At 36.0% G+C, this 19,413-nt stretch overlaps 1 protein-coding gene across 4 annotated transcripts in view; it reads right to left on the bottom strand.

Annotated features, from left to right (window-relative positions):
- Positions 1–5,427: 5,427 nt before the first annotated feature.
- The window catches only part of Lypla1 (lysophospholipase 1), a 38,412-nt gene continuing 24,426 nt past the window's right edge, over positions 5,428–19,413 (bottom strand). For 2 of the 4 annotated variants that reach the window (XM_047563077.1, XM_047563056.1), the window contains exons 4-9: positions 18,332–18,379; positions 16,634–16,704; positions 13,596–13,669; positions 11,658–11,759; positions 10,071–10,247; positions 5,428–6,712 (exon numbers count right to left, since the gene is read on the bottom strand). In XM_047563077.1, coding sequence (XP_047419033.1) covers positions 6,659–6,712; positions 10,071–10,247; positions 11,658–11,759; positions 13,596–13,669; positions 16,634–16,704; positions 18,332–18,379 — 526 coding nt within the window. In that variant the 3' untranslated portion in view covers positions 5,428–6,658. The remainder of the gene's footprint in view (positions 6,713–10,070; positions 10,248–11,657; positions 11,760–13,595; positions 13,670–16,633; positions 16,705–18,331; positions 18,380–19,413) is intronic. The other 2 variants (XM_047563060.1, XM_047563070.1) reach the window with 2 other exon arrangements.

Below are 19,413 nucleotides of genomic sequence, written 5' to 3'. Positions count from 1 at the left end.
ATACTCTTATGGATCTGCACGTCAGAGAAAACATTCGGCCTTTGCTTTTTGGGATTGGTTTATTTTGCTTAGCATGATATTCTCCAGATCCATTTACCTGCGAATGCCATACTTTCATTCTTTGATCCGTTCATCTGTTGAAGGGCATCTAGGTTGGTTCCATAGTTTAGCTATTGCAAATTGAGCTGCTATAAACATTGATGTGGCTGAGTCACTGTACTGTGCTGATTTTAAGTCCTTTGGGTATGAACTGAGGAGTGGGATAGCTGGGTCAAATGGTGGTTCCATTCCAAGTTTTCTGAGGAATCTCCATACTGCTTTCCATAGTGATTGCACCAATTTGCAATTCTACCAGCATGTATGAATATACCTTTTTCCCCACATCCTTGCCAACTCATTCTTTTTTCTATAGCTGTACAGAATTCCATTGTGTAGATATTTATTTAGCTAGTCTATTTTTGACATTTGAGTGTTTCAGATGTTGCAGCTTTTCCAGATGTTTTAGAAGTGGCTATCTTTCATATTTAGAATTTTTCTTTTGAAATCTGCAATTTGATGCTATTATTTTTTCACTTATGTTTTTCATACTCTATCTAAAAATTCTATTTCTCCAATTTACTGGGATTTAAAACATCCTTTGATCTTTTGTCACTTGAAGATGATTTGTAATTTTGTGGGTTTAATTTTTTTTAGGATATGTTGCTCAGGTTGGTCTCAAAGTTATGATCCTCCTGTCTCCTGAGCAGCTGGGACTATAGGCATGTAGCACCATACCCAGTTGGAGTTTTTTTGTTTTTTTTGTTTTTTTTTATCTTAGGGATTGATTGAACCCAGAAGTGCTTAACCTAAGTTGCTGAGGCTGGCTTTGAACTCATGATCCTCCTGCCCCAACCTCTGGAGCTGCTGGGATTATAGGCGTTCACCATAGTGCCCATTTGGAGCTCACTTTTGACAGGGCTAAATGTATGCAGTCTCAAAATTTAGGTTTTGAGGCTTTCACTCTTTGAAGTATTTTCGTTTGCCTCTTCTAGGAGAAGAGCTAGTTTAGGCACATTTCTTTTCTTTTCTTTTTTTTTTTTTATTAGCATTGAGATTGAACCCAGGACTTCATGCATGCTAGGCAAGCATTCTACCAATCATGTTACACTCCCAATTCTGGCCTAAGGAGATTCTTGATGTTAATTTATAAATTTGTGTTGCCAGCCCACATAACTTACAGAAATTCACAGCTCAAATACATGTGAAGACAAGTTTCTGGTTATAAAATTTCAGGGGAAGATTCCTCTCCTCTCCCAATCCAGAATGCAGGTCAAAACACACAAACTTCCTTTTATTTTACTGTGCTGGGGACCAGACTTTTTCTAGTTCACCTTCTTTGCAATCACTGAAAGTTTCCTTGCTTTATAATGGTGAATTATTTCCACATCTTAACTCAGATTAAGAGAGTCCAAAGTTAAGTTTGCCCCAAGATTGTTCTTTTAGTTCTCTCTGGTCACTGGAGACTACAATTTCTGTATAGTGAGATGATTTGCATCATAGTTTTACTAAGCTTTATTTTTTGTTTGTTTGGTGTTGGGGATTGAACCCAGGGATGCTTAATCACTGAGCCACATCCCCAGCCTCTTTTTTTTTTTTTTTTTCAGAACTCTTAATGGCTGATTTTATTAAACAACCCTTAATGAAGTCCCATACTTTCAAATATGTCCTTTTTTTCAGTTTTTTTTTTTATTGTAAACAAATGGGATACATGTTGTTTCTCTATTTGTACATGGAGTCAAGGCATACCATTTGTGTAATCATAAATTTACATAGGGCAATGTTGTTTGATTGTTTTTTTTTCCCTTCCCCCACCCCTCTTTTCTCTCTATACAGTCCTTCCTTCCTCCATTCTTGCCCCCCTCCTTATTCCTAACCCTAAACCTAACCCTAACCCTAACGCTAACCCCTCCTACCCCCCATTATATGTCTTCATCCGCTTATCAGTGAGATCATTTGTCCTTTATTTTTTTGAGATTGGCTTATCTCACTTAGCATGATATTCTCCAATTTCATCCATTTGCCTGCAAATGCCATAATTTTATCATCCTTCATGGTGGAGTAATATTCCATTGTATATATATGCCACAGTTTCTTTATCCATTCATCAACTGAAGGGCATCTAGGTTGGTTCCACAATCTGGCTATGGTGAATTGAGCAGCAATGAACATTGATGTGGCTGTTATCTCTGTAGTATGCTGATTTTTCACAGAAGAAGATGTACAAGCAATCAACAGATATATGAAAAAATGTTCAACATCTCTAGTAATAAAAGAAATGCAAATCAAAACTACCCTAAGATTTCATCTCACCCCAATTAGAATGGCGATTATCAAGAACACAAGCAACAATAGGTGTTGGTGAGGATATGGGGAAAAAGGTACACTCATACATTGCTGGTGGGGTTGCAAATTAGTGCAGCCACTCTGGAAAGCAATGTGGAGATTCCTCAGAAAGCTTGGAATGGAATCACCATTTGACCCAGCTATCCCACTCCTTGGCCTATACCCAGCCTCTTTTTAAAAATATTTTATTAGAGACAGAGTCTCGCTGAGTTGCTCAATGCCTCACTAAATGCTGAGGTTGGCTTTAAACTCACAATCCTCCTGCCTCAGCCTCCCAAGCTGCTAGGATTATAGGCATGCACCACTGGCACTAGGCTTCTACTCAGCACTTCTAGGTGTTTTGTATCATACGAAAAACATTATTGAAGCAATGTGGAGATTCCTTAGAAAACTTGGAATGGAACCACCATTTGACCCAGCTATTCCACCCCTTGGCCTATACCTGAAGGACTTAAAATCAGCATACTACAGTGATGCAGCCACATCAATGTTCACAGCTGCTCACTTCACAATAGCCAGATTGTGGAATCAACCTAGATGCCCCTCAATTGATGAATGCATATATGTTATATATACACAATGGAATATTACTCAGCCATAAAGAATAATAAAATTATGGCATTTGCAGGCAAATAGATGAAATTGGAGAATATCAAGCTAAGTGAGATAAGCCAATCTCAAAAAACCAAAGGACAAATGATCTTACTGATAAGTGGATGATGATACATAATGGAGGATGGGAGGGAAGCAAGAATGGAGGAAGGAGGAACTGTATAGAGGGAAAAGACGGGTGGGGGGGGGGGAGGAAAAAATTAACAGGATGAATCAAACACCATTACCCTATGTACATGTATGATTACACAAATGGTATGCTTCTACTTCACGTACAATCAGAGAAACAAGTTATACCCCATTTGTTTACAATAAAATTTAAAAAAATAAAATAAAAAAGACACTATTTAAAAACATTTAAATTACCCTGGGACACAAAGCAAGGTGGTAAAGACCATGGAATAAGGCACATCAATTTGAATCCTAACTCTAATTATAAGCACAGTTTACCTCCATTCTGTTTCCTCTTTAGTAAAATGGAGATAAGGTTGATGTGAAGATCATATGAATAAAGGATATAAAATACTTGGTATAAACTTGGAGTGGTGGCCCACACCTGTAATACTAGCAACTGGGGAGGATAAGACAGGAAGATTACAAATTCAAGGCCAGCCTGAACAATTTAGCAAGATCTGTGTCAAAATAATAAGCTCAGTATGCTTTTTAGTAGTTTCTACAAAATAAAATGGTATTCATAGTACTTATTAGGAGGGTGGTTAATGTGTCATAAATCTACTTTTAAAAATTATCAAGACACTGTGGTAACAGGCAAATTTCCCAAATTTATATATACATAAAAAATTATTGTTAACTATTGGCAGATACAGTATGAAGCTCTGATCACAACTAACTGTGAACATGCTTTTTTTAAAATAAGGATGATGAAATAATCATTATCACATGAGGGATAGGGGTATAGCTCAGTGGTATAGTAGTTGCCCATTGTGTGTGAGGCTCTGGGTTCTATCCCTACCAACATGCACCCCCCCCAACAAGGTTATCACATCAACTAAGGTGCTGCAGAGGATTAATTCATAAGAACTGAAGTCAGACAATATTTCTGTTATAGAACTCTCTTATAATTAGGACTATGTAAAAGTATAACAGACTAAACAAAAGGTGAGCTGGTTCACTTTAAGTATTCAAAAGCAGAAACTGAAAGACTATTTAGAACAGAAAGGATTCCAGTACTGGGAAAGTTAGATGTCAAGGGTAAACTACAAAGAGAAAAACTGGGGGAACAGGGGCAGAGAAGTGCTGGTGATTAAACCTAGAGGTGCTACCACTGAGCTATATCCCTAGCTCTTTTTTTGAGACAGGGTCTTGCTAAGTTGCTGAGGCTGACTGACCACGAACTTCTGATCCTCCTGCCTTAGCTTCTCAAGTGGTGCCACTGCACCCAGCTGACACGATCTATTTGGATTATAGGAATAGCTGGATAGCTAATTTGAGATCCTAATTTAAAAGTTCAAGTGGACACTGCACTATAGAAAAAGACAAAAGGAAAATACCAAATAAAACTTCTTAAGTAGGTTAGGAACTCTGAAAGTTAAATGTGGGCATTTTTTAAAAATTAAATTAAATAACATCAGATTATTTCTCATGCCTGGTTCCATTCAAAGCCAGTAACACCAACATCAAAGTTTGTCTCCCAATGCATTTTCTCGTAATTACATTGTTATCTTTCTCCCTTGTATTACAGACACTTATTTCAAGATAAACCCAAATGTAAAAAAAAAGTCACAGAAAGGTCAGAATTAAATTTTATTTCACATTTATAGAAACTGTGAAAAACACCAACATTTTCCCACATTACAGCACAACATTTCAACGGAATATTTCTTGCCATAAATAAGATCTTACTGATTTATATAACTGAAATTAACAGTTTATGTTCTTCAAGTTAAAATAAGAATGACTTAGTAAATGATTGTTTAAAATTTTCAAATCCAGACATAAACATATGGCTTCATTAACATCCTATATTGACCATTACTAAATTATTTCCATTATCAATTAGCACCCATTTGTAAAGATGCATTCTTAACATTGTTTTGGTCAGTTGGAATACAGAAGAAAAATGAACAGTTCAGAAATATTAAGCATACATTTTTGTGATGTACTAAACTGTGTGGGTACTATACCATACATATAGGGGTCTGATTCATCCTTATTTCCTATAAATTTGTTTTCAAATAATTTTTACCAATAATCTGGAAATTCTGATGCTATATAACCAAAGGATTGCTCTTTTTTGGGGGGGGGTAGTAGGAATTGAACCCAGGAGTGCTTTAGCACTGAGATACCTCCCCAGCCCCTCTTATTTTTTATTTTGAGACAGGGTCTTGCTAAACTGCTTGGGGCCTTGAGAAGTTGCTGAGGCTGGCCTTGTCAATTGTGATCTTCCTGCTTCAGCCTCCTGAGTTGCTGGATTTACAGGTATGTGCCACTGCACTGGCTCTGCAATTTTTATGTTTGCACAGAAACACTAATTTTAAAAATCATCTGACTAAAGTAAAAATTTCAAATAAGTGCACTGGCTGATAAAAATAAAGCAACTTCTTATAATGGATAGCTCGTTTTCTGTAGTAGGTGGTTTCAAACACATGTATAGAAAAAGTAAATTTAAACTGTATGCTACAAGACCCAATCATTTTAGAAACCAGTTTTTAAGAGTAGTCTTAAATATTTCAGAACATACCAAAATATGACCTAATTATTCTCAGTTGTTTACAGAAAAAATAAAACTACAGAATTATTCTTATTACCTGGATTTGAATATCCTAATAACTAATAGGTCTAAATTTGGATTAAGGTATAGTTTTTTGAAATATGTAGTGCAGGAAGTTTAAGTAATGTTTGATTTCTTTTAAAGCATACATAGATTTTAAATATCATATGTCAGTGATTCAGAATGTCAAATTACAGTATGTATCAACAGTAGGTGTAGATATTGTAGTAGCAATATCTGGTCTACTACTGAAGTACAATCAAGAAAGAAAGAACTTTTTTTTCTTGAGAGAAGAAAAGAATATTAAATAGAAATGATATCAGGGAAAAGAACAGCCTGGTCCCCTAAATAAAAGGGCCATTAACTGAAAAGAGCAACACTATTCTCTGTTGACACTTAAAAAGCATTATCCCTATTATCAGGAATAATGTAACACCATCTAATCTTATGTAATACCATCATTATGTATATATGAATACGTATATTAAAAAATACAGATACTGCATGGTGACTAAGCAATTTTGGAATAAATCCATAGACCAAGTCACAGCATGCATAAATTGTTTATATCTTAACTGCTTGTTTATACTGAAACAAATTTTTGTCAAGCATACTAGTAATTTTAAAATGATATGATAAAAAATTTGGTTGTAGTATTTTATTTTGCTGAATTACATTTAAGAAAAAGCAGCTAGCTGCTTCACTTATTTTAATACTAGTATATTCTGGATCATCTTATACAAATACATGTGTAGAAACTTAAAAGGTCATAAATTTCCCATGTGGAGACATTATTTAGTCTGTATCATTGGTGTGTATCTGCAAAACATTTGAACACTGCAAACTTTAGAAGTTTTAAGATTGAGCATGGGAAAGGTTTGTACTCTACTACAACGATGCTGGTGTACTTCTACACAAGGCCTCTTAGTGATGTCAATCAACCGGAGGTAGGAGTTTATCAATGAATTGCTTAACATCCATCATTTCCTGTTTGAGACAAAGTTAAAATTAATAAGCAGCAACATAAGTCAGAAGTTAAATCCTCACTAAAATGTCATTAATAGGGGCTGGGGAGATAGCTTAGTCAGTAGAGTGCTTGCCTTGTAAGCACAAGGCCCTGGGTTCGATTCCCAGCACCCCCCCCAAAAAAATGTCATTAATAAAATCCAAGTAGAAACAGAGGTAAGCTGAAGTCATATTTTTATTACTATAATAAAGAGACATGAAAGAGAAATGAGGCTCGAACAGAAATTTCAGAACATACCCTAGATGATTATCATGTACTGAAATCACAGCTTCCAATTATTATCTAGTTCCATGAAAATGGTCTACATTTTCTGATATTTAAATAAAATAAAACACTGGGGAATGTAGACATTTAGAAGTGACAGTACCTATACCAAGAAGACTCAGTAAGTGCACAATAACTGACAACCAAGTATCAGTCTCACTTTTACCATTCACTCATTAGAATGAAATGTTAAATCCATAGCATAAGCTATTTTGTGCCTTTAAATAGGAATTACATGCAATTAAACATTTGAAAGAAACCATGTACCTAAGATAGGCCTGGAAAGATATGAACATGAATATAAGAATGATTTATTATAGAACAAACTTTCTCCTGGAAGTCTCCTGTGTCTGGCTCACAGTTTTCCCAACTCCCTCAAACCCACTTCCTGCCTTTTACACTTTAAGGCCTTGGCCTCACCATTCCACAAATCAGCCATGCAGACAATGTTCAACTTTATAATTTAGTCACTCAGAAAAGAAGCACACAAAGGGCTTAGCATGCAGGTGGTCCTGAGTTCAACCCCAGTACCACAAAAAAAAAAAAAAAAAAAGAAAGGAAGAAAAAAGTCAAAGCATGAAATTGATTTTACAACATAGTGAAGTGCTAACGGTTTTCTATGATACTATATCCCCCTGTCTCACCTTACTTTCCATTCCTGCCTCAAATGCAACAGCACAAGGAATCATCTAAATTTAGGGTACTTGTGATGCTCTGAACCCTCAGTCCCACGTGGGTACTTAGGCTGCCAACATCTCCCCCTCCCACTTTAGTGCACGCAATACTTCTTAGGATCTCAAGCCCCCTTTGTCTTCTAGGTAAGTCATATTACTACCTACCTTTTCTATCTTTAAAGCAAGTGAATTAACCAGTCTGAGTGGATATAAACAGTGTTTGCATGGACAACCTCACTACTTAGCCACCAATCTTTTTTCTAGGCCTTTTCAAGCCCCCAAACCTATCTAGACCCCACTTCATTCTTATCAAATGACCACATCTCCTACTTTACTGAAAAAGCATCTAATGTAAGCTTCCAAATACCCTTTCTTTTCTACCTTGACATCTGTTTATATTCACCTGTTCTCTTTTATTTTGATTCAAAGTATTTTCTCCTAAAATATAGTCTTAATTCTATTATATGATTCCTCTAGACTTCTTCCTCTCAATTATATTTTTTCCATTGCCTCCTCTTCCTCCTTGGACCAACTCACAGATCTTTCTCTCAACTAATTAAAAAGGGGCCTCTTACTCTTCACCAAAACTTTTTTTAAAAAGATCTGTACACCACCTCTACTTCCTTGTTTCCTCATCTATTATCACATGGTCCATGTAGTTTGGCTCTTCCTTCCCAAACAGCCAAGGTCAGAGATGGTTTAATAATGGATGCTTAATAATGGATAGTTCCTTCCTGGCCTATCTTACTTTAATCCTCTGACATACATGATACTGCTTCCTCCTATGGAAATTCCCTCCTCCCATACTCTCAACATATAACTCCTCTTTTCTTTAGCCTAAATTCAAATGTATTCCCCAAAATTCTCTCAGTTTTTTCAGGGCCTTGTGCTTGCAAGGCAAGCACTCTACCGACTGAGCTATCTCCCCAGCCCCAATGATGATGTTCTTTGAGCATACTAATTCTTTACTGATCAACAATACTGACCAATTATTCCAAGTCTCCATTTATAGGCTTAATCCCCAGTACCAAAAAAAAAAAAAAAAAAAAAAAAAAAAAAAAAAAAAAATAGGGTGTTGGAAATAGTTGTGTTGGAGCCAGACATGGTGGCACACTCCTGTAATCTGCCCCCCACACCCCACAAAACAATAGGGTTGTTGGAAATACTTGTCTTTTTTTTTTTGGTACTGGGGATTGAACCCAGGGGTGCTTAACCACTGAGTCATATCCTTAGCCCTTTCTATATTTTATTTTGAGACAGGGTCTCACTAAGTTGCTTAGCGCCTTGCTAAATTGGTTGAGGCTGGATTTGAACCTGTGATTTTCCTGCCTCAGTCTCCTGAGCTGCTGGGATTACAGGAGTGTGCCACCATGTCTGGCTCCAACACCCTATATTTTGATACATTAGAGGTACATCTTGAAATGTTTACCAAATTCAGTATCATCTCCTTCCTGTTACTCTGAAACTGCTCCTTGTACTTACTTTATGATGACATCCTAGTCATGTGAACTAAAATTTTGGGACCTCTTTGACACTCCCTTGTTTCCTACTCACAGAATTAACCTCTAAGTTCTACAGGAGTCTGCCTCACTTGCTCAGGGATTACATCACATCTCACTTTGATCAACACTGATGGCTTCCTGTTGTTTAGAGAATGAGCCCCTCCCTCTTTCTTCTATCCTACAGCATCTAGCTTTTCCAAAGACTTTGACCAAAATGGACAGTTTGCTTTTACTGTCCATTTTACATAGACCTTGCCTGCTATTTGCTATCTGGATTCTGTTCATTCCTCAAAATCCAGTTCTTTTTTTAATGAACCCAGCACTTTCTAAGATAAAATTAATCTCGCCTGTCTCATTTTTTCAGGGCACTATTTCTTTTAGTGATTCTAGGGATTAAACCCTAGAATACATCCCCAGTCCTTTTTATTTTGAGATAATCTCCTAAATTTCGCAGATCGTCCTTGAACTTGCATTGTTCTTCCCTTAGGCTCTAGTAGCTGGGATTACAGGTATGCACTTTTTAAATTTTTTAATTTATTTAAATATTTTGTGGTACTGAGGATTGAACCAAGGGGTGCTCTGCCACTGAGCCACACCGCCAGCCATTTTTGTTGTTTATTTCGAGACAGGGTCTTGATAAATTGTTGAGGCTGGCCTAAAACTTGCAGTCCTCCTGCTGTGGCCTCCAGAGTAGCTGGGCATGTGCCACCACCACACTTGGATGGCTGCAGGATACTTTTCAAAAACTGCTACTATAGTACATTATCATGTACTATACATCTTCTCCTATTAAATATCTCCAAGTGTCAAATGTTATTCGTCTTAAATATGTCAATAAGTTGCAACTATGACTCTGATCACTGTTTCCAGATACCTACCTGTTGACATGAACAGTGCATCATGCCTTCATAGATCTTGAAGGTTACATTTGCTGGATTTACCAAAGTCTTTAGTTTTTCAACAGTAAGAGAACCAAACATTAGGGGAACTAAAGGATCACAATCTCCATGGCACTGAAGAACAGAAATATCTCTATTAGGACCACTGATAGGATGCTGCAAAACAGAAGAAAAGTATTAGTTATTGACATGTATAAGGCATTATGCCAGACATTTAAAACTATAGACAGAGGTGCACAGACAACATGTTATTACTTACTATTTCAGGTGATATTTGGCCAAAGAAAGTTTCCTACCATACTCTCCATATCCCTTTATGTAAAATTCTATAGAATATGATTGCCTTGCTTTATATTTATAACATGTCTTCCCAACGAATCATTTCTTGAAATCTATTACATCTTAATTCATTTTTATATTTTCAGTGTCTTGATATGAGAAGTAATCAATAACTATTAGGACACATTAGGTCAATCAGGTTCTTCTCAGCTTTTATTTAACTGATTTAAATAAGACAGTTATTAAATAATACCTATTAAGTACAAGACACCACAGAGTTAGTAAATAGTAATAAGATAAAACATTAGATTTATAAATAAATTTGGGGCTGGAGACATAACTCAGTGGTCATGTGTTTGCCATGCATGAGGCCCTGTGTTTGACCTCTAGCACCACCCCCTCCAAAAAAATGAATTTGAAACTAATGTCTACATCTTCCATTATATTATGTATTATATTATTATGTATTATATATTGCTTCATTGTTGAATATTTAGAAATTACATTCTATAGTAAAATTGTTATTAAACACTGAATATATTAAACATTAAAAATAGTTCTCGGGCTGGGGAGATAGCTCAGCTGGTAGAGTGCTTGCCTTGTAAGCACAAGGCCCTGAGTTCAATCCCCAGTACTGAAAAAAAAAAAAAAAAAGTTCTCTGTGTTAAAAATAGCCCTAATTTCCATATACCCCTTAAAATATAAATCTTCAAATAAAAGATTTATGACATAAGGCTTATTTCTTATTCCATTCTATGCAATCCACAATAAAGACAATATAGTGTATGAAAAAAACCCTAGTAACACTTCACATATATCCAAAGAAATTCTTTTTAAAAAAGGATGACTGAGCCAGGCAGGTGGCACATCTATAATCCCAGTTACTTGGGAGGCTGAGGCAGGAGGATCATAAATTCAAGACCAGCCTCAGCAACTTAGTAAGGCCCTAGGCAACTTTGAGATCCTGTCTTAAAATAAAAAATTTAAAAAGGGCCACAGACATGGCTCAGTGGTTAAGCACCCCTAGGTTCAATCCCTGGTAACATAATAAAATAAAATTTAAAAAGGATGACTGAGATAAACTATGTAGTAATGATGTCTTAGATCTACTGATTTTAAGGACGGTCCCACTGTGATGTGGGATTTCAACAATGGAAAGTTTACTTTCTGCTCAATTTTGCTATAAACCCAAAACTGCTAAAATAAATAAACTTTATTAATTAAAATAAAAGGGATGACCTCAACATTATCTGCTACCTCTTAGCTCAGAAATCTAAACCAGGCTACCTGTGGGAATGAAGCCCGGAGTGGAAGCCAACAACTGAGTGCAGTGACACCGGCCAGTTTCTGCTGCATGGTGAGAGCAGTATACAAAGACAAGGCTCCTCCCTGGAAAACAAGCAGGAAAGTCAATGGAATCCACACTCTGCCAACAGGAATGTAGGAGATTTCTTGTTATTAATGATGACCATAAAGTCATCAACTGAGTGGCCAATGTCAAATCAAATCAGACAAACAGTGGAAATGCACATATTGGAAATACTCATAATACACATAGCTCTCTACCAAAGGGAACATACCAACTACCCAGTCAAGACACAGACAATAGTACAGTAAACTGTTTACAGCATGTTTTAGGAATATTCTGAATTTATAGTTACCATTTTCTCTCTTGAAAAGAGAAAAATCCAATCTAGTCTTAAATTAGTATTATTTTCTAAAAAAAGGAATTTAAGATAATAAGGACAGTGTAGCAGACATCTTCGGAGTGTCTGCTCACCCAGGTCAAAACATTCCATGTCTCAGGTACTACAATCCCGTTAGCCATCTAGATACTTGTGTCCATAAGTTACTACTACATGGGGATATCCCAGACAGTGATGGTTCTTTTCCCCAGGACTGTGGAACTGGGATTCAGTGACTGCTAGGCAGTCTCTTTGTGTGGCTAGAACTGTAACATGCGAACTCAAGAGCTGAAAAACTACAGGCTGCAAGAGCTAAGATGGCCAATAGCTGATGGAGAAGCAAATGAGGCAAATGAGCAGAAAAAGAGAGATGAAGATGAAGAGAAAAGTGCTGATGGCTTTCCAAGTTACAGTTACTTCCTGAGGCTATACTTTATTTTCATCTATGGCATCCCTGATATGATATTACAGACTTATCAATTAACCCTTCTTGCTTAAACCCATTATGTTCCATCATTCTACACATAGGTATTAGGAATTGTTTTCTAGAGACAAGACTCAAATAGACAAGACTCCTAGGTGCCCTTCATATTTTGAATCAAGCATTAATTTTTGTCTCTATGTTTCTGTCAAAATGTTATTACATACATTATTTCAACAAATACCTTATCAATAACACCTTTTCTGAATTACCATCTAAATTATTCCAGAATTCTGACATTAACCTAAGTAAGAGAACACTCAGTGGCTGATTTACAAGATTTATAGATTGGAAGCTAGAGCATTCTAGGAACAGATTATATGGAAACAGGTGAAAAGCCAAAGTAAAGATATTAGGCCAATGCAAGGGAACCATGGCTGTTAAAAAAGTATAAAGGTTGGAGAAAAAAATAGAGACAGGAAGAAATATGCCAAAATGACATCAAACATTTATATTTAAAGCCTATCTTTATATAACAAAAAAGGGAAAGAGGGTTGGGGGTGAGCTCAGAGGTAGAGCACTTGCCTAGCATGTGTGAGGCACTGGGTTCAATCCTCAGCACCACATAAAAATAAATAAATAAAGGTATTGTATCCATCTATGACTAAAACATATTTTTTAAAAAAAGGGAAAGAAATTCTTTTTCTCTTATCATCTACCTTATTGTTTCTATTAGAAGTCTCATTCTAGAACAGGGGACTTATGCCTGTGTTATTAGAGTTCTACTTAATTAAAAGGGTACATAGTGTTAACTTAGAAACCTAACCACAGTGTATTATGGTTATTTTAAGAAAATATATTTCAGGTTTCAATCAGTTTACTTAATAAATTGATTTTGAAGGCAATCTAAAGGTAAAGAGTACTGCTAAGGACATAGAAAACTAGAAATTAGAAATTAAAGAAAAGTAGAAAGTAGAAATTAGCTAATTTTAGTCCAAACTTAGTTCGGCCTTAATACCCATTAAGATTCTATAATTGTTTCCTAGAAAATGACTGAAATCACAGATTTCTAGATAAATATACTGATGTTACTGACATGCCACCCAAACCTCATCTTACCTGAGAAAATCCTCCCAAAATAATTCTGTTAGAAGGAATGCCATTCTTCACCTCTTGATCTATCAAAGCCTTTACTAAAAACAAGAAAGTTAATCACAAATACTTTTAAAGTTAAACCCACTGATGCAATATAAAATAGGAAAAAAAAAAGGCAGAAAAGCACTAAGTATATAGATAAGGTGAAAATGAGTGAAAAACTCAAAGCACTCAATTAAAACAGAAGTAGAATGTATTTTCATTATGAAACTTTTTAGATTTTGCAGGTGCTGCGTAACTTAAAATTTCAAAAATTTCTTGACACCGTGTAACACTCTTTCTTTCACTGAGAGATGGATATTCTTGCCCAGTATAGTGGTGCATTCCTATAATCCCAGTCACTCAGGAGGGTGAGACAGAAGGACTGCAGGTTGAAGGCCAACCTGGACAACTTAGTGAGACCAGGCCTCAAAATAAAATAAGGGCTGGGTATAGTTCAGTGGCAACTTGACTAGCATGCATGAGGCCCAGGATTCAAGAGGGGTGTGTGTGCGTGTGTGTGTGTGGGCATGTTTTTAAATTTATGGTTAATTCTCCTCATGTACATTTTATATTTTTCTTAAATAAACTATACGACCTTTATACCAAAAAGTCATCATTTTAAAATAGCATATAGTTGGTCCCTTGTCCTCCCCACCGAGTGCCAGAGATTGAACCCATGGCCTCACACATGCTAGGCAAGCATTCTACCACTCAGCTACATCCTCAGTCCTTTTTTCAAAAAATTATTATTATTGTATTTTGAGACAGAGTCTCACCAAATTGCCTAGGGTGGCCTGAAACTTGGGATCTTCCTGACTTGGCCTCCTGAATTGCTAGGATTGCAGGTGCGTGCCACCATACCTGAGTAAAACAGTATATAGAATTACATGGTTTGTGATTTACAGTATTTAAAACTGTTCATTCTAATTCTTAAAATTGCCAATAAAATTTTCCATCATGTCAGTAAATACATGATGAGGGAAGAATTTCAAATGAGTACTTTTGTTTCTACAAAATACTTAGACATACAAATATAATACCTAACTTGATAACTCCTAGAATTTTCTTTTTCCTTATTATCAGTCTTGAGTTTTAAGGATAACTTCACCTTTTGCAAATTTGTCTAATGTTTTACATATATGCATTCTTTAATTTTTTTAAAAATTAGGGTTTTTAATTTTATATTTCTTTTACCTAAAATAAAAAACTGTTATTAAAATACCAAAAAAATGTCCAGGTTAAAAGTTATTTTTGCTTTACATAATTTGTAAAGCAAATTATGTTAGAATTATTATGAAAAAGCAAGGGTACTCCAACTATTTTGAAAAGCATGGTACAATGTGTTAAAACACCAGGAAAGGAAGTTTAAGAAATAAAGGAACTGTTGAGAAGTATGAGGGATTTATTTTGGGGAAACTGCACAGTTGCAACTGGAGATAAGAAGATGCAGAAGGGGCAGAAACAGCCCAGCTATGAGGAGAGTAGGGGCAGAGGGCAGCTGAGTACTGCCAGTCAGTCAGGAAGTACTTGGGACTTTTCCCTCAGTTTCACAATGCTTGACTCCCTATAGTTACACCAAGTGGCTGAGCTAAAGGCATCTGAATAAAGCACAATGAGCAGCCAGCTGTGGAGCAGCAGGTTTCAATTTCAATGTCCTTCACCTAAGGGCAGGAGTAGTACAACTTCCAAGAACCTCACTAGAGCACTCTTTTTTTTTCAGTAGCACATTCTCTCTGCCCTTTTCCCCCTAACTCTGAGTCTGATTATTACTCTCTCTAATAATTCATCACTTGGGAAGGAAAGAAATGACAAGTATTTCATAGGCCAACTCTATTGTCAAGATAGGATTTTTCATTCTAGAACGCATGAGCCCCACCTATCTTTTCCACAGAGCCCACCAGGCCCCTCCCTATTTTCCACAGGGTCTAATACTTGCTCCCAAATCTAAGTACGTATTTTTATTATCTGTTATTTTTAGACAAAAATCTTAACTCTAGGATAGCTTTGATCTACTTCTGATGACCCAATAAGTCAGTATGCATTTGATATTCCCAAACATCCAATGTCTATATTTTCTCTTTCTCAAAGATTTTAACAGTTCTTCTAAAAAGATTAAAGGATATTACTAGGTTTGGGTTTTTAATCTATTTTGGAAAATTTCAACAACTACAGAAGTACAAAGAGTAGTGAAATAACTCCCTTGGGTTCTTTCCTTTGATCATTCTCTATCACCTTGATTCTGTATAGTCACAACTGTTTTGCTGATGCCAATACCCAGGAGCCAGTATCCAGATTACTCTGAAGTCAATCCTAATCATCATACTGTTCTATCTGTAAATATTTCAGTACATATATGTGAAAGGAAAGGATGCTTCTGTGCATTTTTACAAACTATCAAACTTGCAGTAAGTTAATGTTCTTTGCTTTCACCCACCAAATAAGCTGAGTTATGTTCATTAAGGAGAATGAGACACTATTCATAAAAATGACTTTGTAGATTCTGTAAAGTTTAGTTAATACTTGCACAAAGGTGTTAAGTGAAGACAATTTACAGGGGAAATACCTAGCTTGTAAATAGCTCAGTAATTAGTGATATCTACTATGACCGCACTAAAATTAGCCATTAATATCATTTTAATTTTTTATTACCCTTATATCATTATGTTCTTTACATCATTATTTTTATATTTCAAATCTCCTTAATGAAGAAAACTGGCAACAACTACTAAACACTGTTCTATTTTCTCTATTTGCCTACTATGTGAATCAAACCAAAATTCTTATGTATCTGATAGAGCTGAAGCTGACAAATGCTTCTCCCCCATCCACCTCAACTCTTCCAACCATAGCTGAGTTCATATAGACATGATGGCAAACAAGTCAGACTGATAAGGAAGGAAACAGCACAACCTCCTGAGATCATATAGCTGGGTAATATCTAATCAATATCAATGTAACTATTTAAATTTACTAAAAGCATTTAGGGATGCCTCAGCTGTTGCAAAAATTTTTGTACTTACCACTTTCTGCTGCTTGTTTAATTCCAGGTTCATCCTCCTGAGAATCTGGTGAAAGTCCAATAATATCAAACCTAGAAAATAAGGTCAAATCTTGAAAGAACCATTTGATTCTGAGAAAGTGTATTCTTGGCAAGGAAGTTTTATTAAACTCACAGTAGTGTGTAGAAAAAGCCTAGCCAGAGATACTCTCTACAACATGAAACTCATGTTAATGTGTCTACAGAGGTCATACAATTAACCTAAACACATGACTCTGATATTCTGTATGTTCCTTTCACTCTAACTACATACAAATTCTAATGTTAAAAAGTCACAGCATCACATAATTTTAGGGTGAGAAGAGTCCAAAATATTGGTCTTAATCTTACATTCAAGCAAAACAAAAAACAAAACAAAGATGTCCCTTGATATTTCGACCCACGATCCTGAAAAGTTTGCAATAAACTCCAGCTATTCATTTCCTATTCCATTGTATTCTAAATCAATCCAATGGAATGGTTACTTTTACGTATCCATTACTCTTGCATGTAGTACCTCATACCTATCAAACAAATATTTACAGTGCCTCTACCCATACTTTGAAAAACTTTCCCAATATGTATTATAGCCACCTCAAACCAGAAACCAAGGAAAATCTTCCATTAGCCCTTTCTACTTCTCTATCTGGTTTTATGCTCACATTATGGTCTCTACAACATTAGTTGGGACTGGGATTTTGCCAGACACAGAGATAAAATAACCAAAGGTAAAGGTGGGCAGAAACTTGCAAACATTGCCATGGAATCCAAAGTGGATAAAAAGGGAAGTGCAGGGTGAGTGGAAAAAGCAGAGGGGACAAAAACAGACTGGAGGTCCTGATGAGGTCTCAGAATATGGCAACAGTGGAAACAAGGAAATAAACTCAATGGACACATAATTATGATGTTGCTAGTCAGGGCTGAATTAAGTAATTTCAGAGATGGGACAGTTTCAGATGACAAGACCCAAGGAATGACAGTGGATGACCAAAGCTGAGAGAAGTAGGGGTGGGGGGGGGGATTCCCAGGGAAAGAGAAAAGGTGAAGGAACTAGGAAGCCAGTCAGGTTGTAAACAGGTCACTTACACTGGACCCTGTAGTTACCCAAACAGTAAAATAGTGGCAGAAGCTGGAGTAGAAACAAAAATACCTATCAAGAGTCAAAGTCATCATTTTTTTGAAACACCTGATTATAGAAGTATAAGAGAACAGCAGAGAGAAATCATAGAAAGTAATAAAGAGAAATGAGAACGAACCCAACTTCCTGACCATAAAGTATACAACAAATGTGAGAATATCTTGAGAGAGCTGAAAGGGAAGTGGCTTCCTTAAAAATTAGCCAGCTCTCCAAAAAGGGAAGAAGTTGGAAGGATGAAGAGGCTGTGACTTAATCAGAGTAAACCACATCAGATCATTCAGAGGTTTGGTGACTGAAATCATCAAAGGCCTATCAAACAGAAAGAGATATTTTCCCAAAACATTTCTATTTACCCTTCCCTCTCATGTTTCTGTTTATACAATTCCATTCGTTTATTCACAAATCTAAAGCACAAAAACTTAAATAAGGTTAAAGTTAATTATGTAACTTCACAATTTAAAAATAGCTAAATATTGTTGTACACAAAAGCACTTCTAATGAAAGGCTAAAGAGTTCTGATTGAATAAGTAAATTCTGACTCACCAAGAAGGCATAGCCATTTTCATATTCAATGTAACAGGCATAATTGGCCTATATGGGAGAGAAAAAAACAGCAAAATATAATAACAACAGAGCACAAAACCTGATAAATTCAACTAACCAAAAATAACTTGAGGGGCTGGGGTTGTGGCTCAGTGGTAGAGCGCTTGCCTAGCACGTGCGAGGCACTGGGTTTGATTCTCAGCACCACATGTAAATAAATAAAGGTCCATCAACAATTTAAAATATTAAAAAAAAAAAACTTGAGGCTCACACAAAACTGTGTGCTATAATTTTAACATATGTTTTATGCATCTGTACCTGAATAACTATGATCTCTATGCCTTCCAAGTGTGCTGCTCTGAAGACAGAGCAGCAGTTGTGAAGGACAAAGCTTGGCAAATAAAAAAACTTTCTCAACACCCTTCCTTAATATTTACAACTTCTTGGACATGAGAAAGGAAGCCAAGAACCAAAATGGCTGGAAGTATGAGACTCTGATAAGAGCAATTTTTTTTGCACAGATATGGCAGTGCCAAATCTTATTCACACTCAGATCGCATTTTTCTTATTATCTAGTTCTTAGCTATGCACCTGATTGGTTAAGAGACCTCTAAATAAATATAAGATTTGCGTAAGTATCCATTACATCTGATTCAAATCTGAGATGAAAAATATGCTGGACTATCTAAATTTAGCCAGGTACAAAAGGAAAAAAATACAGTATAAATATGTCTCACCACTATTTTCATGATTTGTGAAAATCATGAAATAGATAGACATGTCTATATCTAAATTTCTTTGAGAATATAAACATCCCGCAGGCTGCGAAATAGCCTTAAAGCAATTCAATCTGGGGGTAAATAAAAATACAGCAGAAATTCTGACAGAAGAATTTCGTCTCTTGTTTGAATAGATTAATAGAGGACACAGCCACACTAAACCACAGTGTAAAACAGATCCTCTATTTCAGAATAAAAAGAGGAAGGAAAGTTTTCTTTCCTAATCTCAGATATTACTCCTTGTCTCTATTCATGTATGTCTTAACTCTACTGCTATTTCCACTTCTGAGGGTGAGTTATTAA

This window comes from Sciurus carolinensis, chromosome 1 (genome assembly GCF_902686445.1).
Source record: "Sciurus carolinensis chromosome 1, mSciCar1.2, whole genome shotgun sequence".
In the NCBI taxonomy this organism is placed as follows: domain Eukaryota; kingdom Metazoa; phylum Chordata; class Mammalia; order Rodentia; family Sciuridae; genus Sciurus; species Sciurus carolinensis.
Note: the sequence above shows the minus strand (reverse complement) of the source record. Positions and strands in the feature narration are given on the sequence as shown.